At 42.7% G+C, this 23,523-nt stretch overlaps 2 protein-coding genes across 3 annotated transcripts; one reads left to right on the plus strand and one right to left on the minus strand.

Annotated features, from left to right (window-relative positions):
* Positions 1 to 60: 60 nt before the first annotated feature.
* LOC119450187 (elongation factor 1-delta) lies at positions 61 to 13,130 on the minus strand. Of its 2 annotated transcripts, XM_037713566.2 has the most exons (10): positions 13,026 to 13,130; positions 12,576 to 12,691; positions 12,147 to 12,236; positions 5,941 to 6,028; positions 5,030 to 5,142; positions 4,032 to 4,112; positions 3,876 to 3,939; positions 3,320 to 3,445; positions 2,132 to 2,247; positions 61 to 152 (listed from the first exon to the last, which is right to left on the minus strand). In XM_037713566.2, the coding sequence occupies exons 2-10, from the start codon at positions 12,678 to 12,680 to the stop codon at positions 114 to 116; spliced, it is 822 nt and encodes a 273-aa protein (XP_037569494.1). In that variant the 5' UTR covers positions 12,681 to 12,691; positions 13,026 to 13,130; the 3' UTR covers positions 61 to 113. The 2 variants fall into 2 exon arrangements, with proteins under 2 accessions (XP_037569494.1, XP_037569495.1); XM_037713567.2 differs by lacking the exon at positions 12,147 to 12,236 and having other exon boundaries at positions 13,026 to 13,129.
* Positions 13,131 to 13,265: 135 nt separating this feature from the next.
* Positions 13,266 to 19,682, plus strand: LOC119450186 (O-glucosyltransferase rumi homolog). Its single transcript, XM_037713565.2, has 2 exons — positions 13,266 to 14,064; positions 14,219 to 19,682. Exons 1-2 carry the CDS (start codon positions 13,295 to 13,297, stop codon positions 14,775 to 14,777), a joined length of 1,329 nt encoding a protein of 442 aa, XP_037569493.1. The 5' UTR covers positions 13,266 to 13,294; the 3' UTR covers positions 14,778 to 19,682.
* Positions 19,683 to 23,523: the final 3,841 nt, after the last annotated feature.

The raw sequence follows: 23,523 nt of genomic DNA on the forward strand, positions 1-23,523 counted from the left end.
GCCATGGCCACCGAGGCAAGTAAAACACCACGTGTTCTTCAATAAGAACGAGACAGCATGTTGTGTGTTGTGCAAAAAGGGCCACAATTTATTAAGTCATTCCGGTGTCGGGCTTAGATCTTGTTGAATGCAGCAATGTCCACACTTTGTACCTGCAACAAACAAGGAAATGATGAGACTGGAAACACAGCTGGACAAGCCAATGATGGGTCAACATGGTTTGCACTGCAAGCTTGTTTCTTTCAAAACACCGCTACATGATGCTGTCATTGAATGTTGCATTTTCACCTGCCTGTATTTTCCATGTCGCCTCGCAATCTGTACCCAACGATGGCAGCATAGTCAGAAGAACACTTATCAATAGCACAAACTTTTCATGCAATTCATTCCTTTTGGAAGTGATTCTGTAGCACACACTCAAAACTCTGTTAAGGGCTCTTAGTGCAGATCACTTGGCAAAAAGAAATTCCAAGAACATGCATCTGTCTTAATGCTGGCAGGGGTCTAGGGAGCTTGTAGGAGCAAGAGGCCCCTTTTGGGACACTTTCTGATGAAAGGGCATTTTAGAAATAGAATGCTCAAAAGATTTGCAAATGCAAAAACCCCAAACTCCGTTATTTTGTACACCCAGTTGATTGCACCCCCGAACTTTATTTGTAACACTCGCAAGAAAATTCCGGCAAGAGCCATAGAAGACGACTGTCAAAGTCAGCAGTAGCTTTCCGATTACCCTGCTGTATTTGTGTGGAGAGGATGTGGCCTGGCACTCGCCCTTCTCACCTTTTCTACATGCATGACATATTGCCTGCACTAACCAATCACATGCCTACCTCTCACTTCTCTTCTCAGCATCTGTGCTTCACACTCTGCTCATTACTCTCCTCACTCTTGTTACCCTCTACACTGTTATATCCTTGCCCACCAACTGTGAAAAACCAACCAGGTAGTAAATATAAAATGCCATTGCTTAAAAAAATTCAAGGAAATCTTCATGAGTTATGACATGCAGCACAAATTTTTAGAGAACAAAATCACGATCAAGAGATTACGATTTCGAAGGTATTGTAAAAAAGAAATGACTCATTTTGTGGACAAAAATGTGATGAGTAAAACTAAGACATCTGCAATGGTTCTTTTGCTAGGATAGTGCATATATTTATGCAGTACTTGTTTACAAAGTACCATTGTAATGCATTGCTGCTTTGAGATCATTCACGGAGTGTAAAAGCACAGGGGTCACCAATGCGACCACAGATCTTGTACCATCCGGCTTCTCACAACACAGGCAAACGCTAATAATGCTATCAGTAGCACCACTAAATGGATACAGTCAGATTTTGTGTTTGGATGATTTCTCAAAGGCCCCGTCTATGGAATTTTTTTGGCACATACCTTTCGTTGAAAATGTGTGGAACAGTGTGCGGTAACAGCCATGCTACAGGTGTGCAAAGCAAGAAAAACTGCTCCTCTCTGTAAACCCTGTTCGATACTTATCACCATCCTTACATCACTGCACACCCAGCCTTTGCATACCTTTGAGAAGCTGGGAGCCTGTGTTTATGCCACACATCACTGGGATGTTACTTTTTATTTTTACTCTACTACGACCGCATACCCGACTTGTGACAGTTTCATGCCACCAATCGCAACGCCACTCTCAGTGTCACAACATCAGTGTTGGTGTTACCAAAGGAACCAAAGTACGAACTTCCACTAGACAGCGAGTGCAGCATTTTTGTTTTAAGGTCATTAACTTTTTTTATGGGGCTTATTATCCCAAAGTAACATCTGGGATGGATGCCATAGTGGAAGGCTTTGGAATAATTTTAATCACACGAAGTTCTTCTAACATGCACCATAGAATACAAGCATTTCTTGTACTCTGCCTTAATTAGAAATAAGCAGATGCCGATAACAATTGAACCAGTGCAACTAACAATTTGTGTGCTTCCCCTGAAGGCATACAACAGTGAGATTTAGCCAAGACATTCATTACTGCTAAAAGCTCTGTGCACTATGATTTTTAGTTAAAAATGCCCAAATTTATTTTTGGGCTCTTGGAGCTTAATAATCTGACGTTCTAGCCGTGAAATTTTGCTCCCATTTCAGGACAACAAGAGAAAATGCTCACCAAGTCTTCGATGCCCTCAATCTTCTCCTGGAGCTCATCAATGCTGACCTTGTCATCCTCTACAACACACACAATTTGTAGCTTCTTGATTCCATAAGCCAGGGGCACGAGCTTGGCTGCAATGAAACAGATGCAAGGGTATGAGCAAATAAAATTATAAAGGTGCCAAGGCAAAAGTAGAAGTATGCACTGGTCGTAACAGTGACCATATTGTGTCAGTCCCCTGCTGCTCAATTCTGCACTGCAGTCAATGCTTCTCAACCCATCAGATGCACAGGAACTCCTAGGATGTATGTATACACGCTGATGCTTATTTTACGCAGTGAAAGTGGTACGAGCAGATGTGAACAGCATCAATCGTGAGATATTTCGGTGGGGTGATGGACAGGTCGTGTTTGCCGGTGTTAACATTGGTCACCAGTCGCGGCTGGTTGTGCGACCTCTGTAATCGCCGGTGTGAATGAGCGCTAACGGCGGCACCATGTTGTACTTCATTTTCACAAAGTACTGCAGCACCTTCAGTGTGTATAAGCACTTTTTCCCTCCCTTTAAAATTTGTTTCTGCAATGTGTGAATGTGCGTTTCTTCACAAGGGCAAAAAATTCTCTCTGGACGAGACATAAAAATACTAGAAGGAAATGATTATCCTTCATCAAAATGTGCAAAATGCAGTGAGAATAAGGATATTCATCGAAAAGAAAAAGATATCTAGCAGAATCTTTTTCAGCAATAGGTTGGCAACAGCAAGCAGAACACTGGAAGCAAGCCTCACCCCAAGCCATCTATGGCTTCGTGTGAAACCTGTCTAGAATGTTCTCGTCGGATTTGAAATAGAAGCTCTACATTACTCGTCCTGTGTGACACCACTGGAGCCAGAGATCTTGCATCACTCTTTCTCCTCTAACTTCCAAAGAAGGTGAGTTGCACCAAACTTTTTCCTCATGCTCTGTTTCTACTCTAATCCAACAAATGATGTGTGCTACCTGTCATTCAAAGTTGGCCGAAGACAGCCAGAAACTCTGTACTTAAAACCGAAACTATGCAAGAAGATTTTTATATGGCGTCTATGAAGAGTTAAAAGCAGAGTGATAACTAGGATATCTGTGTCTGCACAATAAACTGCCCTTGGCAACAATGTAAGCTAATGGCAGACAGCCAAAGAGACAAGAGAAAGGGTAATGCACTCACAAGCTCCCCAGAGCAGTCCATCCATCTCGATGCGTCGGACGTTCTCCTCCATGGCCTTCATATCTGTCTCATCATCCCAGGGCTTCACATCTAGCACAATGTTAGACTTGGCAACCACCTGAGGCTCTGCACGCACAAGACAACACTATCATCAATCTGTTTCTTTCAACAGCACATTACCCTGTTAGTGCCAATGTACTCCAGCACTCAAGATCACACAGCAGCATGGACCATAGTGCAGTTAACAGCAAATTTGCAAGCCGAGATGAAACTGCTGTCCTGCATTCTTTTGCCATGTATGTAAATGTATTCGAAAGTTAATAATATTATTCGACTGTTAATTATAGTTTTTCAAACACCCCTGTTGAGAACTCAGCCTTTTCTTTTCCTCCTGCATAAGATTTGCAAGGTGGTGCTTTATCAATCACATCCCAGCCATTTCACAGCTTCATGAAAAACTAGAGAGCGACCATTATTGAATAATATACCATTGGCTCAGCTAGTTTGCGGGGAAATGCCACACAGTTACAATCGTGGGGAAATAAAAGACACTCACTTTTGGACTTCTTTTCCTGGTAAGCCTTCAAGCGCTCTTCCCTTGCCTTGTCTGCTTCCTCATCCTAAGACACACACACCACACAAGTAAATTAGGCATTAAGGGATGTACATGCAATATTGTTCCCCATGTCGACTGAAGAAAAGGCTAACTTACATCTTCCGAACCAAAGAGGTCAATGTCGTCATCGTCACCCGTAACCTCCTTTTTGGCAGGGGCATGGTTTGTAACCTTGGCCTGAAGAAAGAACACATGCAGTCTGATCACTATCTGAAGAAGTCGCCTATTGCTATCTTGCATCGCAGCTTCAATGCTCACAGTACCTCCTTGACAAGTGAACCAAAAAGGAGTTTCTACTGTTACTCCTGCCTTGTTCAGAAATGCTCAAGAGGCGATGCAGCGTGCATGTGCAATATATGCAGGGTCTATGCACAGAGCTGGGAGTTGGATTAAGCTTGCAATGCATATGCATAAGGATATACGGTAGTAGCGAAGCTGTCCACAACTATGAAAATGACAAAGGTGAAGGACGAGCAGCAATGTTGCCTTCACATTAATGTTGAAGGTTGGGACAGCATCTAGCCGAGACTAGTTGACTATTAATAAATATAAGCTACAGTAATATCTAATCTATTTGGCCCTCTTTAATTTAAAACACTGAGCGGCCCGCGGTCCTCCCTTCATGAAAACGGGGGGTGACTACTTCAGGACCTAAATAAAGTTTACTACCTACCTACCTACTGACAACATGCATGCAGCACAAAGCGGCACCAATACACATGACCAATGTTGAACAAGAAAATGCTTCACATAGCGTTTTCTTGTCATCCGCAAGCTAGAACAAGCTGTTTAAGTGCAATGCAGCAGCTGAGTACACTGCATAATCACAAATCGGAAAGCAATAAGATGTTTGGCAAGTGTGCCTGTGCTCTGAACATGGCGAGTCTATCAAAACTATGAAGTTACAGGGCTTAAATTATTGCAAGCATGACACATTAACGCTACGATCAGACTATTTGGTATGAATACATGGTTACAGGCCGTGCAGTACTGACGGAAACACAGTGTTTCTGTCAGTTGTGCACTGCCTATAGGCTTGGCCATACTGTTGTAACAGCTAGCTGGTTTGTAGACACTAGAAGCTGCCCACTCACCTGAGGTGCCACTACCTTGGCTGCTGGTACACTGCCTGTAGTTGGGCAACGCTTCTCAAGTTCAGTGATGCGCGTCTCCATTTTGCGCAACGCAGCTAGGAGTTCTTGTAGTGCTACACAAATAGGAAAAGCCATGAACCTAGAGTGTTTTGCAACACTTGCAGGTTAGTCTTTGAAATACATGTTTTGTCACAAATTCAAAGCTGCCTATTGTGCGAGGAAGGCAAAGGGAAGCAAGACTTGCAGCTTGCCATACTAAGTCTGTACCACTTCAGCTTCGAGTTAGGAAAAGAAAATAAAACTACGTCCTTAACCTGACTGCCTTGAAGGGGCTCTGTAACGCAGAGTGAGCATACAGGCATTATTTAAGGATGCATTATGCTTCTCAGCAATGCCTCAGCTCCAATGAAAACTCCAATATCCAAATATTTAGTACTTTAGTCTTCAAAAGTACTTCAAAAATCTATACCCTGCAGTAACCACAGCAACTGAAGGTGGTGATTTGCATCAGCAGATGTGAAGTAGCATATTTACAATGCATTGTTTTCAGCACTTCACACTTGAACTAGTGAAACAAGTGCAATTTTAACACACAAGAAAAAGGAATAGTGCTGGTAGCAACAAGGCCACCTTGAAAGGGCAGCTTCCACTACGTGCATAAAAGGCATTGCTCTTGTTCAATTGGAGCTGATATTTTCTCTTAGAAAGCAGAACACAAAAGAGGATGCCTCTTCTTGCTTGTATTTTTAATTTTGTCTGAATATCCTTCGTTAATAAGCACAAACGTACACAATTTTTTCATATGTTCAACTTGCCACTGTACAAGGAACACAAGAGAAAGGAAATTGAAACTAGAAATAATGTTGCACGGCCACTATATTTCATTTCATTGTTTTGTCAAGCGCACTCACTGTTTTTCATTTCATTGTGCTCCTGTAGAATCTTTTTCTGGAAGGCATCATCGTGAGAGGAACTGCCAGACTTGACAAGTGCATCACCCTGCGTGACATTGAGAAGCAATGAAGCACCACGTGACTGCCTCTTTCTCACAAACACACCAGCTGCAAAGCTGAGATTGAACCATCAAAACAGCACAACTGCAGAAAAACCATAGGTACAGACTTGAAAAGCAAAAAGCTATAGCAAGATGACCAAGGACCTTGAACTCTTTTTTTTTTTTTAATTTCATTTATTCCACCTCAAAGGCCTTAGCAGGGGGGGGGGGGGGGGGATGCATACAGCAGTATACAAAGATTAGCAAGATACACTATATATATATACACCTTCACCAAAAAAGACGACGTACAAGTGATGCCTGAAGCAGAAGAGATGTTTCACATCCGCCGTCAAGGCCGTGAGTGGTGGCGCTGGCTAACACTCCCAGGTTTAGTAGATAAACATAAATAGTACCTCAGAGAGTGGATGGGAAAATGGCGCCGTGGTAGCTTAATTGGTAAGAGCATCGCACACACAATGCGACGACGTTGGGTTCATGCCCCACCTGCAGCCAGTTACTTTTTTATCCATTTTCATTAATTTATCATTTTTTTAATTCAATTAATGCATACAAGTAATTTCCTTTATGCTGTCCTTGTTAGTTGGCTTCTTATGATATAAGTGACTAATGAAAATCGGGCCCTCGGTTTTTCCTTTCTCCTTCACACACGCACGCACACATGCACATAACACTAGGATGCGTCACAATATAGTTGTAACCCTGGCAATGATGCTATTATTGCAATTACAGTTTGCTACCAGTTTAATTTGCTACGATTTATTTTGGTATACTTTTTTATTTTGTACAAAAACATTTCGTTTTACTTCAAAACCATTACTCGCGAAAAATTTGATGACCTTCTTTCTTTTTTTGACGTGGGTGAGCCACATAACAGTTTATCTCCTTGCCAAACAATGTTTTTTTATTTATACTGGTGTGGAGACTATTACCACAAGACACAGATCTACCTTAACCCCTTGTCACGGAGCGGCATATTTTCGAATGGTTTGGACGCTGATTAACGACACGCCAAATTACGAGCGTCAAAAACGTGGGCTCCTGACTGTGCAGCGTATAATTTACTCGACATCGACACGCCGAATTATGGGCGTCAGAAGTGTCGTGGCCGCTTGGGGTGCCATCTCGATTCCAGACGCGACACGCCGATTACGGACCCAGAAGTGTGCGTGTACGTCTGCGTGGTATGCCGGGTTCCACCTTGGCCCTTGACATTGGGAGAGAGGAGAATCTGCGGTTCTTCGTCCATGGTGAAAGGGACGCGGCCAAGATTGTTGGGAGCAAAGAGCCGTGAATTCGGAGAACTCTACATAGCGGCAGTTTCCCTACATAGGGAACTAGGAAAAGGAGAGGCTATTTAAGCGCGGGTTTTGGGCCCTGCTGATTAGTCTAGAAGCTGAACCTATGCGCTGCTGAGAAGCCATTGGGGGGCTGGTGCCGTCCAGTATCGCCTGGGCCGCCTGGCCACGTCGGAACTCCGAGGAACTTGTTGACGTACGAGACGTCAAACCAGCATCTGCAACGAAGCTCACGGTAGTTCGCCTCAAGTTAGCTCAACCTGCTTGAGAGAAGACGTCATATCTAGACTCCCGGAAACCAAGCTCAGCAATTCGCATCCACCTCGACAAGATCGGACCGCCAGCATTGTTCGGGAAAGCTCTGTGCACCGACTTCCACGGTTTATGGACTTGCTGCTGCTGCCCGGCCATGCGTATGACACCATTTGTTTTCTTTTGAACTTTGTTTTAGTGAAATACTGTTAAGTGTATTCTTGTGTATTTGATCCTCGCACTGTTTCATTTGTATATCTACTGTTAATTGCTCGTAGTTATTTGCCGTCATCATTGTGTTATATTAAGTTCAGGTGTGTTAGTCTGTATTGTGTTTTTTTATTAGATTTTATTAATTTGTGTATATTTATCAGCTGATAAATATCTTTTTTTTTTTTTTGTTTACTCCCGACTCTGACTCTCTTCACTGTGTTCGCTTGAGTACGGAACGACCAACCAGCTTGTCTACCCCGTCGATCGACTTCGCGCCGACGACAAATCGGGGACAGCTGTGACACCCCTTAACTGCCGATGACGAAATAACTATCACAGCGAGCGTCCACGGGTGCCGATGACAAGTTAACTTGACAAGTTAACTCGTGAATTTTTGGTTATGTTAGCACATGTGCACGTGTTCAGTTCCTTGTAATCTTGACAAGAAAATAGCGCAGAATGGCTTTCGCCAGTTTTTTTTTACACTCAAAAAATTTTTTTTGCAGACTTAATGACGGCAGTTAGGGGGTTAAAGAAACACTAAAAGAGAAACACTAAATAAGTTTAGAATGATAAAGAATTCTTTTGCAACTATATTTCTGTTAATCTTGCGGTAAGAGGTAGATTACTAGACGCTAAACTTTTCGAAGTGCACACGAAACCCTGTGTCAGTACAATAGTGTGATGTCACGAACTTAATACGGCTCAACTTTATTGTGCCCTTTGAGCCCAAATCGCGTAGCTTCATAGAGAATGAAGATATGTTAAAACTAATGAGTGTGCTTAACTGTTGCGTAGTTGCAAAAAATAAATAAAATAAAAATAAAAAATAAGTGATTATTTAGAGTGAGAACCTGTGAACTCGCATAAGGACATGCTGAAAATAATTTATTACTTTCACAATAAGCATCAATGTACTTGATGGTCTACTTTAAACCTTTGCAAGTTCTAAGCAATATATGTACCGACTACATGCGGCAAAACTCGAAAGTTGTCCAATTCCAGTTCCCTAAATGCCCACACATTTCCATGTTCCTATGTTTCTCTTGGATACTAAAGCATTTCGAGTTAAAACACCAAGTTCCAATGTGCAATTTGCAACATTGGCAAGTGGCAAGGGTTGTGTTCTGGAGCCTTGGTCATGTGCTGTGTGGCAAACATGAACATTAAAGGACTTGCAAATGCTTCTAGATAGAGGCCCTATGTTATAAAAAAACAGCTTGTAGCACAAATAGATACTTAGCCTCAAGCTAAAGCAACTTTCAGAAAAGAAAGTATTCCAATCACTTCATTTGAAACCTTTTTCAGATACCTTCTGGCTAGTTCAACCTTACAAAGTCAGAAAACTACCTTTTGAAAGCCACGTTAAAAAAAAAAAGAAAAAAAAAAAAAGAAAAAAAAAAAACACACACATTAGCATTTTCATCATCCCACACTGTTCTAAGGAATACAAACGGAGCGCTCCGTACATGCAATGGCCCCATGTCATCAAAGCACAAGCCATCACATTGCAATTTGACTAGGGCGAACATTTTACAGACCCAGAAAACCAGCTGCCGCATTCATCCTCCCCCAGTAGTTGCCAGTGGTACCTCATGGTAAAGTAAGAGTCTTACTTCTAGCAACTCGGCACAAATTAATTCGCACTCACAGTTCTGCGGCACCTTCTTATACATTCTCTACTAGATCAGATGGCACATCAACACTTGACAAGGTGCTTTGGAAACACGAGTGAAAGCTCAATTTTCTTCGTAGCATTTGCATGCCTGAAGAAAATACAAAACAAATGTCACGGACAGGTAAGCATCAAATATGGAAACAAGGCAACGCCAAATGAATGTACTTCTGTGCTACGCAATGCAGCTTTCAACACTGCAGCTGCTGTGCTTGCCTTGACCCATGGAATTAGTGCAAGGAACTGTGCACATGAGAAGGAAAAAAACTAATGATTAAGAAGGGCTCATTACTTGCAAAAAATTTTAATTATGTCCCTTTGTCCTCGCTACTGACATGTAGGACAAGAAATACAATTTCAAAATCTTAAACCAATTGTGTACAGCTCAGGCGCTACAGTGACGATATCGGTACCTGCAAGGATAAGCCTTTACACTGTGCACGTGAATATGGACATTACTAACACTAAGCAGTTAACTGAGTGGTTTTGCTGTCACTGATCTTGTTGAACTCCACAAGCAGCCACTCCTATAATCCTCACCGTACAACTGCCAGAAAAAAGTTTGACACCAATTTCTTGCTTAACACGCGCTATATCATGCTTAAAAAATTCAGGGATCAAACCGAGATCTGTTTTGCCTTGGTTCCACATTGATGCGTTAAACAGACACAGCTTTTAGGCAAATATTTTGACCTGTGGAGGGATCATGACATTGACACTCGCTGGTCAGACTTAAAAAAAAAAAAAAAAAAAAAAAAAAAAAGACGAAAGAAATATGAAAAGAGAAAGAAAAGGGAGAAGGAAAAAAGATAAACACAACCAGTAAAATCTCTGAGGTTTGCTACAACATTAAGAAAGCATTCTTCTTTGTTTGCTGGAAACATTAGCTAAATTAGGAGCATTGCTTAGAAGCATAGTACAGTCTTAACAAAGACATTTGCAGTTGCCTAGCAGTGACACCAGTCCTTACACGTTGCCACGTGTTGACACCGTAGTGGATAGCAGCATGCACAACACATGTACAATAATTATGGAGTAATGAGAAGTTGGTTGACACTGTTTTTGTTTGTTTGGTGTTTCCTTCAGTATTTTAATGATTAGCAATGTGTGTATACATTCATGTCTGTTCAATTTACATGTGTTGCAGGTTACCTGCTTTTCCTAGTTGCTTCACTGCCCTTATTTTGAGTCAGCTATTTACGGCTGTGAACTATGCCAACCCCATCAAAATTATTACTTTTACTTCCAATACCACAATGAAAGTTACTTATTTGGTTATATGTCAGCTTCCACTGCGTGGCAAAAATGCAGGTACCACATATGTAAGGCTTGCAACAGATAAGTATGGATGCATTTCAAGTGCTGCACATGGATATTCACATTAATAAGGAAATCTGACTGAAATATTTGAATTCCTTAACAGCTGACTGAACAGTTATGAATGTGAGAAGTGGAAACAAACGCTCAACTCCCTGGCTATCACCTATGCCAAGCTGCTGGCTCAAAACTGAATGTGATGAGTGGTATTTGCTGGTCAGAAACTTGTCGATGTCAAACCATGTGATGTGATTGGGTTTAAGTGCAGTGAAAAAAGCTTTTCAATTACGCAGCCATCACAAATTTATGTCCGAACAGCTGAACAGTTGCCTACGTACAATCCAGGATTGCTCATATGTTGACCCTGACAATCAAAATGATGCTGTTTGAAATGCATTGAGAAGTGTTCCCGAATCACTTTTGAAGCAGAAACAGAGACCCATGCTCTTTTGCACTTGAAAAACTCCACAACCAAAAATGCCATGACATGACAAGGAAGCTAAAGGAAAAAGAGTTATAAAAATTACCCTTGACCAAGCTTTTTTTTTTTTTTTTGCACACTTTGATAAATTGTGCAAAATTTCTCCGAAACTGATGGTTTAGGATACAGCCCTTGACATCAGTAGGCTAAGCACAAAGAACAGGCAAGTCCTGAGTCACTGCAAGGCAACTGGTCCTCCTATGCTAAGGAAGCAGCAACCTTGAATTTTGTGACACAGTATATCAAATTAAAATTTCCAGAAGTAGAACCTTGAGTGGCAGTGAAACCAATGTGAACGCAGCATGCAATGGCAGAGAAACCAGACATGCACTAAGATGAAATGAAAGCAGAAATGAAAGCACCAATGTTTTTACTTCCACAAGCATATTACATGTCGGAAAATTACTTGGCTGATTGAACCCTTCATGCACAGGCATGACTTAAGGGCACTTACACTCAGTGAATCCCTGTAATTCAAACTTTTAATTGTACCAGTGAAAGCTTGTAGAGAATTAAAAAAAAATTGAGAAGTTTGGGTGGCATAAAATCATGCTCAGCAAGACATATGCAGCAAAAGTTACGGGACAAGGACGTAAAAACCAAACGAGAGGCGTAACTGGTTCGCCATTAAGGTTCTTTTTTTTTTTTTTTTTCAGCGCCCACTGTTTGACTAAGTGCTAACAAAATGATGGGCAAAAGGCGTGCGCGAAAAGATATAAAGCATACGAATGGGTAGGTGGGACTCATGCCTCAGGCTTGTGAGAAACAGACTAACAGGCCTCCACACATCAACCTCCACACGTCAATACTTCGCCGCCCAGGCGAAGCGCATGAGTGGGGTAGGAGGCAATAAGGGTGCTACTCACTGACTGGAGAGAGTTTTTAATTTGTTGCCGAGCCTGGGCTATCTTATCGACTAGAGAGGAACTTTGGGAGCTTTGGGAAGACGCCTTAGCCTGGAGGGAGAGAGAGAGACAAGAACAAGGCACGTCTCAAACGGATGACGCGATTAAGTGCCGGCTCAGCGGTATACGCACTACTCTTTGACGGTGGCGAACACACGACTGCTCTCTTTTAAGATTACATTCAAGTCTGCGTTTACGGTGACAACATTCGAAGACACTGCGAAGCCAGCGATTATGCAGACGCCTCGAGCCACAGCTAACAACGTGATTTATTGCATGCATTAAACAGCGAAGGCTCTGTAGGCAGCAAAAGTGACCGCATGCCCCGCCTCTTAGCGTGTTGATTAATCGCTAGTGCACTGCCGGAAAGAAAACGGCCAGAGGTGTTACCTTGGCAAGCTGATCCCTGTTCAAGTAGCACAGGTACTGCTTCTCGGCATCGTCATACTTTGCCTTGTCGAGCCAGACTGAATCGAGGGTGAGTGGATGTGCCATGTCGTTGAACTCTGCAAGACCCAAGCACACAGCAGCAGTCAACACGGACAACGAAGATCGTCGCGAAGACTTGCAGCGCGACCAGGACTAGCTACACGAGGCTGGCAAAGCGAAAAAAAATTGCCAACAAATGCTAAAACGAGCGCCGGTGGTATCGTGTGACGACATCTTTGTTCAGGATGGTCAAGCCAGTGTGTATTCTGCACATCACACGCCCACAGCACGAAACAAACACTGAAACTACTTTTGCCGGTAAAGCGACGACTGTCCCACACTGCATCATGAAACCACTCGGGCTGTTAAAACGGTTAATGTAGCCACAGAAAGCGAAAATACAACACATACCGGATGCCGACGCACGCAAGGGGAGCAACGTGCTGCGAAAGAGGAGCGAGCACGATTTGTTCACGCCGAAGACGCTTGAAGGAGCCACTGGCGGTACTTACATGACAGAACCAACTTCAAAGACACACCAACCATCTTCAGATAATTGCTAAAAGTGCCTAAAACGTGTAAAAATTGTGTGTGTTACGCTGAAAAATTAACATGCTAAGAAAGCACATACAACGTCTAATGTCCTCAAGTTCGAAACTGTGGAAGTGGCTATTTTTTGAATGAACAGACGACAAAAATCAAGCGAGCGGTTTTTGGGCGCGTTTTTGTGTTTTGAGCACTTTGCTTGTCTGCAATATATCACCAGCCAAACGATGAGGTCTTCCTTCGTAATTTATTTCGTTCGCATTGTAGTTTTGTCGCATATAAACGTGTATGTAACATGTGACTGCCACGGGCAGAGCGCCAGAACTGTTGAGACCTGTCCCATTTCTGACAGCCATCACGAAAAACACAAGTACTACAACGAGCGCTGGTCGGGTTACTTGCAGGCCATAAACATAAGCCTGGAGGGATACGATCCCTGCCAAGATGATGACAATGAGGAAACGTGTTCGTGCCATGCATCGGTGATCAATGACGACCTTAGCCCGTGGTCTAAGACGGGCATTCCCGCTGAGCTCGTCGAGCGGTCCAAGCCCAGGGGCGTCTTTTACCAAGTCGTCAACCACAAACTCTACAGAAGCAAAGAATGCATGTTCCCCTTCCGTTGCCTCGGCGTGGAGCACTTCATCCTGAAGATCGTGGACGAGCTGCCTGACGTCGAGTTCGTGCTCAACACACGCGACTGGCCGCAGGCGCATAAGCGCGTCGAACCGTTGCCGGTTTTCTCGTTCAGCAAGACGCGCGACTACTCGGACATAATGTATCCAGCATGGACCTTTTGGGCCGGTGGTCCCGCCATCAGCCTTTATCCAACGGGTATCGGCCGCTGGGACCTGCAGCGAGACATCATCACCAAGGCGGCGAAAGGAGCCTGGACTTGGGACAAGTAATAATTCACTAATTGATAGCCCAATTTTGTATTCCATGCTTGTTTGCGCCAAGACATTAGGATGACCACAAATTATTGTTTTGTGCTTCTTGTGTCGTACCTTTTATGTTTTGTCAATTCGTTGTGTTCTGTGTCTGTCTTTCATCTGCAGGAAAAAGGCTTTAGGATTTTTCCGGGGGTCGCGAACAAGCTCGGAGCGTGATCCTTTGATCCTACTGTCCCGGAGCAAGCCCGACCTCGTCGACGCGCAGTACACCAAAAACCAGGCCTGGAAGTCGGACCAGGACACTTTGGGACGGCCCGCTGCCGATGAAGTGCGTTTTGAAGATCACTGCAAGTATAAGTACCTCTTCAATTTCCGTGGTGTCGCTGCTAGTTTCCGGCTCAAACATCTCTTCCTGTGCAAGTCGCTTGTACTTCACGTTGGGGACGAGTGGCTGGAATTCTTCTACCCACAGCTAAAGCCCTGGGTCCACTATGTCCCTGTCACTGTGGATCTCCATGAGGTCGAAGAGCTGCTAGAATTTGCGAAAGAAAACGACGAAGTCGTGCGTGAAATTGCTGAGCGAGGCTATGATTTTATTTGGAAACACCTTAGAATGGAAGATGTGCAATGCTACTGGCGAAGCCTGCTCAAGAAATACGCAAGTCTGTTGCGGTACAAGGTTGTAAGAGACAAGTCTCTTATAAGAATCACTGAAAAGAACTGAAGTGTGCCATATAGGTTAAACTATAAAATTTGAAGGCTGACAGGCCTTATGGCTGTCAGGGTGTGTAGTTCTGCACTGAAAGAGGTTCTTGCCAAACCCTTACCACAACTGGCCACTGCTGCTTTAACGGAGGTGGCTCCTTTCAAGGTCGTGGCACATTATAAAGAATACTGGAGATATCAACCTGTGGGAGCTCTCCCAAGAATCAATTGCCGAGGTCTGAGCACGGTCATCGCATGCCTTTCAGCAAGAGCAATCATAAAACGCTTATAAACACTGCACCTCTCATCATCTTGCCCTTGCAAAAATAGCCTGGCTGGCTCCGAAACATTGAGTTTTAATAAACATGGTTAGTGTTAGATCTGCCTGGATCCAAGCTGATCTTTACCAGACATTTAAGTTTGGACTACTGCTCTTGTATGGGGATATGATGCCGAAAACGTGTCATTCCTGTACAGCGTTGGTACCTATACATCTATACACATGTACTATTGCACTCAGTGGGAGTTGCAACACAGTGCTCGTTGTCCAATGGGCCTTGAGATTTCATGGAGGCACCACCACACAAAAAATTGGTGATGTAAACAGGCTACAATGACTGGTATCTAGTTCACAAACTTTTTGTATGTTGGTGCCCCCGTGCAGTCTTGGAGCCCTTTGTACCAGGGGCACCGTGTCGCAACTCATAGTGAGCATGATAATACATGGTGTCTACAATTGCTAAGAAGATTTGACAAGTCTGAAGAATGCTATGCCTCGCACCATGGACCCCAGTGATGCTGTGAAAGCTCTGGTGTTTGTACAGTTGGCTAATTGATAGAATTCTTCATTATAAAAACTGTCAGGATCCTTTCACCAGCCATAAAAGAGGAACTATAGGTGCATATCTTCAGTTACTCTATCTGTGACCTTCGGATTCCATACTTACCTTGGTCCATTATGCACACAAGTGATGGTCATCACATACTGGTTTCACTGTATCATCAAGCACCAACTTGTGAGACTCTTCTCAAGCAAGGAACATGAATACAGTGGCAGGTGTCAATCTTCTTTGGGCACTCTTTTGAGCACCCCTGTACAGACACTAAAAGGAATATCCCACACAAGTTCCTTCTCCTGTTGCTTTTCACCTTCACCAGCGACACACAGTTGTGAACAGTACAGGAACTTCTGTTAGCTGTGTCAAACTGTGTTTCTGTTAGCTGTGTCTCAAACTGTTTGGTGCGCCATTTGTTTTTCTGCAATCTCTTGTTTCTCATGCTCATTCTCATCGTGGATATAGTGACAGCCTGAAAAACGCTGTAATATCCAGGCTATCATAAAATACTTTTGACCAGCAAAGCCACTCTGGTGGCCAGTTGAAATGTCGTAACTACACTCATTTTTGTACCTGCAAAGTTAGTTTGTGCCACAATTTGTGCCTGCGAAACAAGATAAGCGAAAATGATGTTCACATATTATGCAAGAACTGTTTTCAATTGCTGTGTGCATTTGGTAACTTTTTCAGCACTAATATCTGTATACTCCTTATTCGTGAGTTAATCTAGAAGCATTTCATCATAGCGTCACTAGTTGGGATCTGCTACATTACTTGCTTAAGGTTCTAGAATTTGTTGTTTCTTGCCTATGCCTTACTTTGCCTTGTACACTTTGGCAAGTTCAGGATAAACTGTGTTAGAGAAATGCCACAGTTAAATGTAACACCCTTCCGACTCCTTTTTTATATGTTTTTGGCCGTTATCCCATTTTGTCTCGAGGGCATTTCCATTACTACTGGCCGCCTGAGCTATATGTAAACAGATGTGGCATGAATACTTATTCAGTTCACTGCCGCTTAACCTTTAATGTTGAAATGTTCTAAAAAGCATGTTTGAGCCATGGAGTGTTAATGTATTGTGGGGAAGTAGTGCTTGAGAAATAGTACTGTTTTCTCATAAACATTTCCAATGTGTGTCGTTAATGCATGTTGTAAAAAACAGAAAAGAGCTGGTGGCCTGCTGTATTGAGTTATGGGTGCCATCAAATTAGAACTTAAGACTGTGAAAAGGCCCTGCTATAGCCATGAATATTCAGAGGTGGTGACATTTCACTGGTGAGTGTAAGGGTAGGGTGGGTTACATGGGCTAACATATGGTGAAAAAAAATACTTTGCCTATCCCACCGTGATGCTGATATTGGCCACTCTTAATTGGAAGCATTGTCATAAAGATGTGCATGTAAATATTTCAGAAAGTGGCATGCGTGTTAATGGAACACAGAGGAAAAGAAATTCTACAGGTTGCACTGATGACGTTGATAAATATTGTTCACAATGAGAATATTGGTTGATCGATTGATTGTTCGATTGATTTAATGTGGTCACCATGGCCGGAAATCAAAATTGTGTCCTTGAGTTAAACAGCAGATTGCTATAGTGACTGAGGTGGGTACACAGAGCAGAGGTTCAGTCTGCCATAAAACAGCTCAAATATAATAATACCAGCTCTGAATTCTTGAGGCAGCTGCCTGAGACATCACAGATTATGGCAACAACTTCTGTGTGTTCTCTTTTTCTTCTACACCACGAAGGACTTCAATTTTTCGAAAGATCTTGAATTCTGTGACATTGCATGGGGGGGATGGCATCAGTGGTGCTATGGATTGGGCACCAGAGAAAAAAAAAAAAAAAAAGGGAGTTCTGCCTTCAATTGTGACTTTCTCCTGTATGAAATAATCATTTGCTCCCAAACAAACAACTGGGAGCATTTGAAATGACTATTCCACTAACCTGACTTTATACAGTACTATTTGTATTTAATGTCTCTTTAGCCTGCTGTATAGCTATGTCATATTAAAATTAGGGCTGTCTGGTTTTGTGAATCAGGGTATACTAACCATGTTGTAGACTTGTGAGCTGGAAAAGTTGGTACATGTTACCAGTGTGGGTCAGGAACAAAGTTTTGTTATGGCTTGTCGTATTAAGCATATAGTTTTAATGCTGATGTGAATATTACTCAGCTTAACATTGACATTAAGTTTCACTGCTTCATTACCTGTATTGCTTTGTAAGCTCAACTTCTGCTATTAGGTATGTGATGCCACTTTTTCATGGGTACCCTGTTATTTGTTGACTTTGCTTTGTCTTATGCTCAGGATGATGTGAATAGTGAATTTATCCACTAGTAGTGAGCAAAACAGCTTTGTTATGCATGGAATTTCTTCAGATGCCACATGCTTATGTTTTGTCATCTTCTAAAATTGTGATGTATAAATTCTGTTTCTACAAGACATCTGTTTACAATGTCTACTTGATCACAGGTGTCTTGTACTTTCTTTTTTTGGGCAACTAGTGCTGAAAATTTTTTGTGCTGACAGCAATATTGTAAACACAGCCTTGTGAGCAGAAGCAGCTTTTAGAAGTGCACAAATTCAATATTGTGGCACCATCTGCGATTGCTTATCCATGTGAAAGAGTGTCCCAGTTCCACCTTTGTGTGGGCCCAGAAAAAGTTGTGCTGATATTCTTGTATTATGCTTCTGCTTTAGAATGAGGCCACTAATGTGTAGGTCCTGGTCTGCCAAGTTCCAACAAGCAATGAAACAGGTGTGAATCTGCTGTCATATTGAATTTTGTACCATTTTATAGAAGACAAAGTGGCTAGTGCTGTCAAATTTTTAATGAAAGATGACATCATCAAGTGCTGTTCTGTACCGGCCGTGGTGGCTTAGAGGCTATGGCATTGCGCTGGTAAGCACGAGATCGCAGGATCAAATCCCGACCGCAGTGTCCGCATTTTGATGGGTCGAAATGCAAAAACGCCCGTGTACCATGCAGTAGGTGCACGTTAAAGAACCCCAGGTGGTCAAAATTAAGTTGAAGTCCTCCATTACAGCGTGCCTCGTAATCAGATTGTGGTTTTGGCACGTAAAACCCCCTAATTTGAGTACTGTTCCTTTGACAGTTGATTTCTGGAATAATATAAGAGGCTCACTGGAGCAACTATGAGCTGAACAGTTTCTAAACCAGTTGCTATAGCCATGTAACCAGTTTATTAATGCATTTTGTTAGTTTTACTTCCTCATGTTTCATTAACTATGCACTCACTGTATTTGCATGACATAATGAGAGGGGAAGTACTTTTTACTACTTAGTAGTTAAACAATTCTACACAAACATGCACACACACGCAGCGATGGTCATGATATACCAATGACCCCATGTAGCATATGTGTAGTAGGCCTAGAGTTGGCGTTTTAATGTAACGCCATGTACTTCACCTAGGGACCACATGCACATGTGCTGGTCATGAGCGTTTGTGCGGTGAGGCTGTGCATCATTGTAGTAGATCGGAACACTGGACCTAAAGTATCTACATCACCTTTCCTACAGCACTTGAATCTCTGCACAATCCCTCTTCTTCACTGACGTGTGCTAAGGGCTTTATCATTAAGTTTTATTATGGATTAGGGGTCCTACCATGCCACTTCTGCCACTGCGAGGGTAGCTTTCCAGCAAGGCTTAGTCGGCTGGTGGCTATTGCGCATATTGATGCACGAAAAATTAAGATGAGAAAGAAATCTCGTGTGATATTCGGAGCGATGCTCTGAATATTAAATTAGTAGTTTTATCAAAGTGGTAAGCCTTGAGAGAGAGAATGAACTTTATTGAAAACTGGTCCGGCAGTTTACCGTTGGGTTGAGACACGGGGGAAATGGGGATTAACCCCTGTCCCTTCCCACCCTCCGTCGATGGCAGTGGTGGTGCCTCAGGTGACGGCTCGAAGTCCTTGGACCTGGGCGGCATCTTAGGCTCCAAAGCTCCCTTGAAAAAAAAAAATTTTTTTTTTGCAACTTCTCTTGTTTTTCTAGTGCATTCACACCCATATGTGTGTGTCTATTGCCTATGAAATATGTAAATTAAATGAAAATAAAAACCGTCAAGATCGAGTGTGCAAAAAATAAAAATTGTTTGGTCATCACCTTAGTCATATTTCAGCACAAAGGTGTGCACAAAATTGAGGTTACATTGCTTATCCCCGAGGAACATCAGCATTGGGGAAGACGAAGGTTCGGCAACGCATCGATTTGGGCTAATGGGAATGGATTCATAGCATTTAACAGCGCTGACTGAGAGCTAAAATTTTTATTTTGTGCTTGGCAAGAGAGAGAGAGAAAGAAACAAGGAAATGCAGGGAGGTTAACCAGATGAACGTCTGGTTTGCTACCCTGCACGGTGGAGAAAGTAGGGAATAAAATAAAGAAAAAGGGGAAAGTGAAGGAGAGAGATAGTTCAATCGTCCAGTAGTGGATGTAGGGTGTCTACAAGCGTCGTTTCAGTAAGTTGATTTTATAAAAGTAGAGAGCACGCATAGCTTTCTGGTTTGATGATGGATGTGGTCAATCACCTAGAATATTTGGCCCTGTAAAGGGTCAACTGTCCATTTAGCTGAGTGCGCTCATGTTGAACGCCAAAGCGGTTGCAGTGGCAGAGGAGGGGCTCGATGGTCTTCCCACAATTACAATGAGGAAGGAGTGACAAGTTTGTGACAGCTACAGCCAATTTCGTAGCCGGCACAGTATAGTGTAGTGTCACACTCGCAGAGAGAGGTTTGATGGCAATTGCAGCTTCAGTGATGGATCAAGCATGCACAAATGACGGTTGCAATACTGCTTTGTCTTGCAAAGAGTCCGTGTGATGTCGCAAGCAATTCGTTGAAGTGCCCTGTGCACGAAGGGAAAGCCCCGGGGAGAAGGGTGGGGGGAGCATACGACATCACTGTGGTCGATGACGAAGCGACTTTTGAAAACACCAAAACCAATGACTACAGAGCGACAGAAGCGTGGGGACTCGGGGGACACCAGCTCTCTGTCCCCGCATTAGGCCATATGGGTACTCTCTCAGTCTTACTCTCAGTGGAAGGTTTGCAATCTAGCTTGTCTGCGAGGTGCGCAAGGTGGCCTTGGCTTATGTCGAGAGGGCAAACTCAACATTGTAACAGGTTGCTTCACCTCACGAAGGTGAACTTGCCCGGGGTACAAAAGCATTTGCAGATATGACTACAGGGGAAACGCAAATGATACCGCTTATGGTTAAGAAAAAAAGAAGGTAACATGTCGTCGACTGAATGTATGAGCGTGTTATGTGTTTTGTTCTTCCTTCTCATCTTTGTGAATACTCAGTCTCCTGCTTGAGCACAGAGTGGCAAAATGCTTACAAACCTTGTTATGTTCTTACTTTTTCTTTCCAACTAACATCGTCACGCCATCACTGTTCGGGGTAAATTCACCACTTCTGTTTCCAATGTACATGGTGTTTCAGTAAACTTGGGCCAAAATTTAAAAATATGCAAATGGGGGTACGTAGCTGGTCAGAACCAAGGTAATGTTGTTTGCCGTTGCTTGGAGAAACTCGGCTTATTTTTTTTTCATTCCGCCTAATTAGATAATTAGTCTTAATTAATTAATCAACTTCTGCAATATTATAATTAGATGAAAGGTGTCAATGAGAAAATTGTAGAGCAACATGAAAAACTACCGATACAGCTTTCTGTTGCTCAATACGTGCTACATAAAAGTGTTTTTTCTAGCCTCAAAGAAGCCCGCGAATACACGCAAAATTGCCACGTTCTGGCTGCTTAATTGAGGCGCACTTCGCGTGTATTCGCGGGCTTCTTTTACGCTAGAAAAAACACTTTTATGTAGCACGTATTGAGCAACAGAAAGCTGTATCAGTAGTTTTTCATATTGCTCTACACTTTTCTCATTGACACCTTTCGTCTAATTATAATATTTGAGAAGTTGATTAATTAAGACTAATTATCTAATAAGGTGGAATGAAAAAAATAATCTGAGTATCTCCAAGCGGCGGCAAACAACATTACCTTGGTTCTGACCAGCTACGTACCATTTCCATGTTTTTAAAGTTTGGCCCAAGTTACCTGAAACACCCTGTATAATAAGAGAAGTGCAGCACCTGTTTTCAAGTGTAAATGCCATTATTTCTTGCATTTTCACTGTATCAACTAATGTTGTTTTTTGCTGGTTGTAATGTTATAGCTGCAGGAAAAAAGTGTCGTACATGATATTTTGATCCAGGCGACGCCCAACTAAACGTCAGTTGAAATCCGGAAATCCGCAATACTTGGTCAAACATGCCCGCTTGAACATGAAGAAAGTCGGAGCATACAAGAAGTGATCCTAAATAATCTATCATCAGCCAAAGGTGTCACACGCGTCAGATGTGCACATGCTTCAAGTAGAACACACCGTGAAACCACATGAAGTGACAGTGACCAGAATGGTTCCATGTCGTTGAGTACCAGCGGCGGAACAGCGTATATAACAACAGAGTGTTGAAACCGTATGACTGCCTTCAATTTAAGTCGGAGTCTGCGAAGGAAGCTTGTCCCCGTGCTCTTTTACATCATCATCATCATCATCATCATCATCATCATCATCTTTTTATGTCCACTGCAGGACGAAGGCTGCTCCCTGCGATCTCCAATTATCCCCGTCTTGCGCTAGCTGATTCTAACTTCCACCTGCAAATTTCCTAATTTCATCACCTCGCCTAGTTTCCTGCTGTCCCGACTGCGCTTCCCTTATCTTGGCACCCATTCTGTAACTCCAATGGTCGTGCCATCGTCGTCATTTTAGCTTCATCTAGCTGTCGACATACCGTCGTCGCGCACCATCGTCTTCATATACTCGGTCGTCATTCCATTGTCCTCATGCCATCATTGGCCCGCCGTCGTTGTTATACCACCGCTATCTTTTCAGGATCGTCATCTCATTGTCCTCATGCCATCGTCGTCATATCCCCTTTGTCGTTCTTAGACTTCATTCTTCCATAATCATTCCATTGTCGTCACTGCGTTGTCGTCATACAGTCGTCGTCGTGCAGTCATGCTCATGGGCGACCTTAGCAAGTGAGTGCCATAGTAAAGTGGCCGAATGGCAGAGACAGTGTATGTTTCATGTAGCCGAAGCAGCGGTAGTCTCAGAATGACTACTACTGCTTTAAAACATTCACAGGATCTCTTATGTTACCCCTAAGACGACTTGAAGGCGAAAGCCCAATTGCCAATGCATATAATAGGGACACATGACGTACACATCCTCCTTAATTTGCATAGTTTACTTCGCTTAGTTATTCCGCTTAATTTGCTTACTCATACTCTTAATTTGATGAGTCTAGTTCGCTTAGTCATCCTTTTAATTTGCTTAGTCATCCTCTTAATTCGCTTACTCATAGTCTTAATTAGCTTAATCTAATTTGCTGAGTCATCCTCTTAATTTGCTTACTGATCCTCTTAATCCGATTTGACTAATTCGCTTAGTCATCGTCTTATATTGCTTAGCTGCCTTAATTCGCTTACTCATCCTCTTAATTCGCTTATTCATCCTCTTAATTCGCTTACTCATCCTTAGTTCGATTAGTCTAATTAGATTTGTCATCCTCTTAAATAGCTCAATTTTAATTCTATTTTCTTTATCTCGCCTGAGTCATCCATTTAATTCGCTTTGTCATCCCTCTTAATTCGCTTTATCATGCATCTTGCTTAAGTGCTTACGGGGGTGTGAGCCATTGATGATAGTGTTTGTACGTTTCGTGTCGTCGACGCATTTTCGCTCAAGGACATTGATAGGTCGACTGAACGATGAGACATATAAGGCTTTCACCTTAATAACCGTGAATTAGGAATACGGTGTGTCGCTACATTGCTTGAATGCTAATCGCATTACTGTCGACAGTCATTGTGAGATG

The sequence above is a fragment of the Dermacentor silvarum genome, chromosome 4 (genome assembly GCF_013339745.2).
Source record: "Dermacentor silvarum isolate Dsil-2018 chromosome 4, BIME_Dsil_1.4, whole genome shotgun sequence".
Classification (NCBI taxonomy): domain Eukaryota; kingdom Metazoa; phylum Arthropoda; class Arachnida; order Ixodida; family Ixodidae; genus Dermacentor; species Dermacentor silvarum.

Coding starts and splice junctions, on each gene's coding strand:
- LOC119450187 (XM_037713566.2), bottom strand. CDS start 12,680: ATGGCACATCCACTCACCCTCGATTCAGTCTGGCTCGACAAGGCAAAG. Junction 5,143..5,940: donor GCACAATGAAATGAAAAACA/GTGAGTGCGCTT, acceptor CTATTTGTGTAG/CACTACAAGAACTCCTAGCT. Junction 4,113..5,029: donor CCAAGGTAGTGGCACCTCAG/GTGAGTGGGCAG, acceptor TTCTTTCTTCAG/GCCAAGGTTACAAACCATGC.
- LOC119450186 (XM_037713565.2), top strand. CDS start 13,295: ATGAACAGACGACAAAAATCAAGCGAGCGGTTTTTGGGCGCGTTTTTG. Junction 14,065..14,218: donor GGAGCCTGGACTTGGGACAA/GTAATAATTCAC, acceptor TTTCATCTGCAG/GAAAAAGGCTTTAGGATTTT.